This window comes from Electrophorus electricus, chromosome 6 (genome assembly GCF_041902795.1).
Source record: "Electrophorus electricus isolate QZ-2024a chromosome 6, ASM4190279v1, whole genome shotgun sequence".
Classification (NCBI taxonomy): domain Eukaryota; kingdom Metazoa; phylum Chordata; class Actinopteri; order Gymnotiformes; family Gymnotidae; genus Electrophorus; species Electrophorus electricus.
Window position 1 is genome coordinate 34,309,556 of NC_137502.1, and position 7,500 is coordinate 34,317,055.

A 7,500-nucleotide genomic window follows, 5' to 3' on the forward strand; every position below is an offset into this window, starting at 1 on the left:
GTCACTGTGTGAGTGGTGTGTGTGTACCTGTCACTGTGTGAGTGGTGTGTGTGTGTACCTGTCACTGTGTGAGTGGTGTGTGTGTATCTGTCACTTTGTGAGCGGTGTGTGTGTGTACCTGTCACTGTGTGAGTGTGGTGTGTGTGTACCTGTCACTGTGTGAGTGGTGTGTGTGTACCTGTCACTGTGTGAGTGGTGTGTGTGTGTACCTGTCACTGTGTGAGTGGTGTGTGTGTGTACCTGTCACTGTGTGAGTGGTGTGTGTGTGTGTACCTGTCACTGTGAGTGGTGTGTGTGTGTACCTGTCACTGTGAGTGGTGTGTGTGTGTGTACCTGTCACTGTGAGTGGTGTGTGTGTGTGTGTGTACCTGTCACTGTGTGAGTGGTGTGTGTGTACCTGTCACTGTGTGAGTGGTGTGTGTGTGTACCTGTCACTGTGTGAGTGGTGTGTGTGTACCTGTCACTGTGAGTGGTGTGTGTGTACCTGTCACTGTGTGAGTGGTGTGTGTGTGTGTGTGTGTACCTGTCACTGTGTGAGTGGTGTGTGTGTGTACCTGTCACTGTGTGAGTGGTGTGTGTGTATCTGTCACTTTGTGAGCGGTGTGTGTGTGTACCTGTCACTGTGTGAGTGTGGTGTGTGTGTACCTGTCACTGTGTGAGTGGTGTGTGTGTACCTGTCACTGTGTGAGTGGTGTGTGTGTGTGTGTACCTGTCACTGTGTGAGTGGTGTGTGTGTGTACCTGTCACTGTGTGAGTGGTGTGTGTGTGTACCTGTCACTGTGAGTGGTGTGTGTGTGTGTACCTGTCACTGTGAGTGGTGTGTGTGTGTGTGTGTACCTGTCACTGTGTGAGTGGTGTGTGTGTGTACCTGTCACTGTGAGTGGTGTGTGTGTGTGTACCTGTCACTGTGTGAGTGGTGTGTGTGTGTACCTGTCACTGTGTGAGTGGTGTGTGTGTACCTGTCACTGTGAGTGGTGTGTGTGTACCTGTCACTGTGTGAGTGGTGTGTGTGTGTGTGTGTGTGTGTACCTGTCACTGTGTGAGTGGTGTGTGTGTGTACCTGTCACTGTGTGAGTGGTGTGTGTGTATCTGTCACTTTGTGAGCGGTGTGTGTGTGTACCTGTCACTGTGTGAGTGTGGTGTGTGTGTACCTGTCACTGTGTGAGTGGTGTGTGTGTACCTGTCACTGTGTGAGTGGTGTGTGTGTGTGTACCTGTCACTGTGTGAGTGGTGTGTGTGTGTACCTGTCACTGTGTGAGTGGTGTGTGTGTGTACCGGTCACTGTGAGTAGTGTGTGTGTGTACCTGTCACTGTGAGTGGTGTGTGTGTGTGTACCTGTCACTGTGAGTGGTGTGTGTGTGTGTACCTGTCACTGTGTGAGTGGTGTGTGTGTGTGTGTGTGTGTGTGTACCTGTCACTGTGTGAGTGGTGTGTGTGTGTACCTGTCACTGTGTGAGTGTGGTGTGTGTACCTGTCACTGTGTGAGTGGTGTGTGTGTACCTGTCACTGTGTGAGTGGTGTGTGTGTGTACCTGTCACTGTGTGAGTGTGGTGTGTGTACCTGTCACTGTGTGAGTGTGGTGTGTGTGTACCTGTCACTGTGTGAGTGTGGTGTGTGTGTGTACCTGTCACTGTATGAGTGGTGTGTGTGTACCTGTCACTGTGTGAGTGTGATGTGTGTGTACCTGTCACTGTGTGAGTGTGGTGTGTGTGTACCTGTCACTGTTTGAGTGTGGTGTGTGTGTACCTGTCACTGTGTGAGTGGTGTGTGTACCTGTCACTGTGTGAGTGTGGTGTGTGTGTACCTGTCACTGTGTGAGTGGTGTGTGTGTGTACTTGTCACTGTGTGAGTGTGTGTGTGTGTGTACCTGTCACTGTGTGAGTGGTGTGTGTGTACCTGTGACTGTGTGAGTGGTGTGTGTGTGTACCTGTCACTGTGTGAGTGGTGTATGTACCTGTCACTGTGTGAGTGTGGTGTGTGTGTACCTGTCACTGTGTGAGTGGTGTGTGTGTGTACCTGTCACTGTGTGAGTGGTGTGTGTATACCTGTCACTGTGTGAGTGGTGTGTGTGTGTGTACCTGTCACTGTGTGAGTGGTGTGTGTACCTGTCACTGTGTGAGTGGTGTGTGTGTGTGTGTGTGTGTGTACCTGTCACTGTGTGAGTGGTGTGTGTGTACCTGTCACTGTGTGAGTGGTGTGTGTGTGTGTACCTGTCACTGTGTGAGTGGTGTGTGTGTGTACCTGTCACTGTGTGAGTGGTGTGTGTGTGTACCTGTCACTGTGAGTGGTGTGTGTGTGTACCTGTCACTGTGAGTGGTGTGTGTGTGTGTACCTGTCACTGTGAGTGGTGTGTGTGTGTGTGTACCTGTCACTGTGTGAGTGGTGTGTGTGTGTGTGTGTGTGTACCTGTCACTGTGTGAGTGGTGTGTGTGTGTACCTGTCACTGTGTGAGTGTGGTGTGTGTACCTGTCACTGTGTGAGTGGTGTGTGTGTACCTGTCACTGTGTGAGTGTGGTGTGTGTACCTGTCACTGTGTGAGTGTGGTGTGTGTGTACCTGTCACTGTGTGAGTGTGGTGTGTGTGTACCTGTCACTGTATGAGTGGTGTGTGTGTACCTGTCACTGTGTGAGTGTGATGTGTGTGTACCTGTCACTGTGTGAGTGTGGTGTGTGTGTACCTGTCACTGTGTGAGTGTGGTGTGTGTGTACCTGTCACTGTTTGAGTGTGGTGTGTGTGTACCTGTCACTGTGTGAGTGGTGTGTGTACCTGTCACTGTGTGAGTGGTGTGTGTGTACCTGTCACTGTGTGAGTGGTGTGTGTGTACCTGTCACTGTGTGAGTGGTGTATGTACCTGTCACTGTGTGAGTGTGGTGTGTGTGTACCTGTCACTGTGTGAGTGGTGTGTGTGTGTACCTGTCACTGTGTGAGTGGTGTGTGTATACCTGTCACTGTGTGAGTGGTGTGTGTGTGTGTACCTGTCACTGTGTGAGTGGTGTGTGTACCTGTCACTGTGTGAGTGGTGTGTGTGTGTGTGTGTGTGTACCTGTCACTGTGTGAGTGGTGTGTGTGTACCTGTTACTGTGTGAGTGGTGTGTGTGTACCTGTCACTGTGTGAGTGGTGTGTGTGTACCTGTCACTGTGTGAGTGGTGTGTATGTTTGTGTACCTGTCACTGTGTGAGTGGTGTGTGTGTACCTGTCACTGTGTGAGTGGTGTGTATGTTTGTGTACCTGTCACTGTGTGAGTGGTGTGTGTGTGTGTGTGTACCTGTCACTGTGTGAGTGGTGTGTGTGTGTGTACCTGTCACTGTGTGAGTGGTGTGTGTGTACCTGTCACTTTGTGAGCGGTGTGTGTGTGTGTACCTGTCACTGTGTGAGTGTGGTGTGTGTGTACCTGTCACTGTGTGAGTGGTGTGTGTGTACCTGTCACTGTGTGAGTGGTGTGTGTGTGTGTACCTGTCACTGTGTGAGTGGTGTGTGTGTGTACCTGTCACTGTGTGAGTGGTGTGTGTGTGTACCTGTCACTGTGAGTGGTGTGTGTGTGTACCTGTCACTGTGAGTGGTGTGTGTGTGTGTACCTGTCACTGTGAGTGGTGTGTGTGTGTGTGTACCTGTCACTGTGTGAGTGGTGTGTGTGTGTGTGTGTGTGTGTACCTGTCACTGTGTGAGTGGTGTGTGTGTGTACCTGTCACTGTGTGAGTGTGGTGTGTGTACCTGTCACTGTGTGAGTGGTGTGTGTGTACCTGTCACTGTGTGAGTGGTGTGTGTGTACCTGTCACTGTGTGAGTGTGGTGTGTGTACCTGTCACTGTGTGAGTGTGGTGTGTGTGTACCTGTCACTGTGTGAGTGTGGTGTGTGTGTACCTGTCACTGTATGAGTGGTGTGTGTGTACCTGTCACTGTGTGAGTGTGATGTGTGTGTACCTGTCACTGTGTGAGTGTGGTGTGTGTGTACCTGTCACTGTGTGAGTGTGGTGTGTGTGTACCTGTCACTGTTTGAGTGTGGTGTGTGTGTACCTGTCACTGTGTGAGTGGTGTGTGTACCTGTCACTGTGTGAGTGGTGTGTGTGTACCTGTCACTGTGTGAGTGGTGTGTGTGTGTACCTGTCACTGTGTGAGTGGTGTATGTACCTGTCACTGTGTGAGTGTGGTGTGTGTGTACCTGTCACTGTGTGAGTGGTGTGTGTGTGTACCTGTCACTGTGTGAGTGGTGTGTGTATACCTGTCACTGTGTGAGTGGTGTGTGTGTGTGTACCTGTCACTGTGTGAGTGGTGTGTGTACCTGTCACTGTGTGAGTGGTGTGTGTGTGTGTGTGTGTGTGTGTGTGTACCTGTCACTGTGTGAGTGGTGTGTGTGTACCTGTTACTGTGTGAGTGGTGTGTGTGTACCTGTCACTGTGTGAGTGGTGTGTATGTTTGTGTACCTGTCACTGTGTGAGTGGTGTGTGTGTGTGTGTGTACCTGTCACTGTGTGAGTGTGGTGTGTGTACCTGTCACTGTATGCAGTAGCAGTGGCAGGCTGGGCATATCTGTACGCTGTATAGCCTCCCTGTAGGGACACAAACACACATCCATACACAACCCCAAACAGTTAGCAAGAAGATATCAACAACACGCCATCTCACCATTTACCTACAGAAACATGTTCAAGCAAAACATTGGGAGGAGAGGCAGTGTAAACCAACAAATCAATATTAAAAAAGAAGAAAATAAACCGTTTCAGAATGTAAAGTCTCTACCTGTAGAATTAAATTCAGGTGATTAATTCAAAATGACACTGATAATAACAGCAGCTACTTAAAAATAAATTACAGCAGTTTGAAAATTCCTAGCGATCCCAAATTGTCCTGCAGGGTTGCCACCAGAGGGCGGTGTGAATCAGAACCCACGCAGAGCCTTTACTTCATTACTGCTGAAGAGTTCCAGTGTGTACCTGAAGCTCAGAGCTGGGTGCACGTGTGGGATTGTGGGTATGGCTGTGTGTGAGTGTGCATCTGCGGCACACTGTGTCACTGCATGTGCTTTCTTTGTGTGAGTCTCTGCATTTGTATGTGTGTGTGTATTTGTGTGTGTGTGTCCACATCCCCAGACAGTATGTGTTGCTGTTTATATGTGTATGTGAGTTTTTGTGTGTCTGCGTGTGTAATGGAGCCAGCCCATGCCTTTGCGTGTGTGTGCGTGTGTGTGTGTGTGTGTGTGTGTGTGTGTGTGTGTGTGTGTGTGTGTGTGTGTGTGTTAGGTAGTGCTGCATTATTAAACACTCTATTTGCTTGCACCTGCTGGATTTCGGGTCCCGTCTCTGTTGCTGTTACGCCACTGTGGAACGCTAAAGTGGAGACGTGGGAGTTCACATCTGCCTGACACTTTCAACAGGAAAATGGAAACATTTTAGGTTTGTAAGTCTAACTGAACACCTGCACAGTCATGAACTGAATAATAAATACAGTGCACGAGCACGTGTGAAGTGCACGAGCACACGTCCTCCAAGCCAGTGCACGAGGGGAATAAATAAGTGACCTGATTGGCCGGACTGCGAAATCAGGTCAGAGGGCGAGTGGGGAGCTGCACGGTCATGTGACCTCTGTCCCACAGGAGCAGGAAGTGAAGAGGAGGGGTTGTGGGGCCTTCCTGTGGGAGTTTGCTGATTGGAGCCATAGTCTGCACATGCACGGGCCGATAAATCACACACACATGGTACAATAAATCAGCCTGTCACACACCGCACGGCGTATATCAGGTCATGGGTTTGCGTGTGTGTGTGTGTGTGTGGGTGCAGACTCTGCTTGTATTACTGTTTGTCTTTTACTTCAAAAGTGATGATTTATCTATCTCTTCTCTAATTATGTTATCTTGCATTCTTATATCATTGAAATATTCCATTTATATATGTGTATGCATATGGGTGCATATGGGTGTATGTGTGTGAAGAACCACAGGATCATCTGCACTGTTAGAATGAGTGCATACTGCTCTCTAAACCCTGACCCCTAACCCCTGACCCACATGAGCAGGGTCTCGCAATGTGACTCTTTGCTCTGTGTAAACACAGTGAGGTCCACACTGGTCCATCTGTCTCTGTCCACATCGGTAAGATATTGTGTCATCATGTAAGGACTTCTGAGTCTGACTCCTAAACATCATTAGCATTGTATCTTTGTAGTCGGGAGTCAGTGTGTGTGTGTGTGTGTGTGTGTGTGTGTGTGTGTGTGTTTAATCCTGGCTCCACATAGAGGACAGGACAGAGAGGTTGAAGACAGCTGCAGGCACCGAATGACCCTCAGACCCCCCCGAGGGTAACAGAAGGAACTACCCCTGCCAAAGGTGCCACAGGCAGCGGTATTAAAGTAGCAGCAGAGCAGAAGAGGAACGCATGTCTGAGTGAGTGATGGGATAGCCTATTACTGCTCTGATCTCTTACCACACACACACACACACACAGCTGTCCCATCTCCAGAACATTAGGGCCGGGCCCTCCCACACACACTCACACGCTCACACACTCACGCAAACAGCAGCACCGGAGAGAAAATTAATCCTTTTATCTGTTCTTGCTCTGCCTTATCACTCACACTCTGGTGGCCATCCAAATGTCTCCCAGTCCACAGAGAAAGAGAGAGAGAGAGAGAGAGAGAGAGAGACACACATATAGAATGAGAGAGAGAGAGAGAGAGAGAGAGAGAGAGAGAGAGAGGCGAGAGAGAAAGATATAGATGGAAAGAAATTATTGCTGTTGTAGTTTATATTATTGTTATTACTATGAGTAGTAGGGGTAGTAGTATTGTCATATTATTATTATTATTATTATTATTATTATTATCCCAATATGATATTTGCTGATACATGATTTTAATGCTTTAATGATCTTTTTTTTTTTTTTTACCACGTTAATTTCTTCATCAAAGCTTTGGCAATATAAATGTGAATATGCCATTAAGGTATTATTGATCTGAATTCAATTTAATTGAAAGAGAGAGAGGTGAGGTAGGGAGGTGAAGTAGAGGTGAGGTAGGGTGCTGTAGCTGTGTCATAAACTGTTAGTGTAGTCTGAGGTGCCAAAACTCACCTTGACATTAACCTAAATACACACACACCCACGGAGTAGTCTGAAGTCACAGATCTACACAGGCACTCACACACGCACGCACACACACATTCACGTAGTAAACTGAGGACACAGATCTACACACACACACAAACTGATGTAGTGAACTGAGGACACAGATCTACACACACACACACACACACACACGCACTGATGTAGTAAACTGAGGACACAGATCTACACACACACACACACACACACACACACACACTCACGATGCAAACAGATCTGCATACACACACACATGCGGGTTCCAAGGACCCTGAGTATCAGTGTATAATGAGGCTTGCGGCTCTGTGAGATTTTCTGTGTGAGATGGCAGTGTTGTGTGTGCATGTGTGTATGTATGTGTGCATGTATGTGTGTGTATGTATGCCTGTTTGTATGTGTGTATGTATGCC

The 7,500-nt window shown here is 48.5% G+C and overlaps 1 protein-coding gene across 18 annotated transcripts in view; it reads right to left on the reverse strand.

Annotated features, from left to right (window-relative positions):
• The window catches only part of rbfox3b (RNA binding fox-1 homolog 3b), a 225,755-nt gene that overhangs the window by 15,911 nt on the left and 202,344 nt on the right, over positions 1-7,500 (reverse strand). For 15 of the 18 annotated variants that reach the window (XM_081716625.1, XM_081716635.1, XM_081716632.1 and 12 more), the window contains one exon: positions 4,488-4,546. The exons of the other annotated variants lie outside the window; for them this stretch is intronic. In XM_081716625.1, the coding sequence (XP_081572751.1) occupies positions 4,488-4,546 (59 nt within the window). The remainder of the gene's footprint in view (positions 1-4,487; positions 4,547-7,500) is intronic. 18 annotated transcript variants of the gene reach the window in all.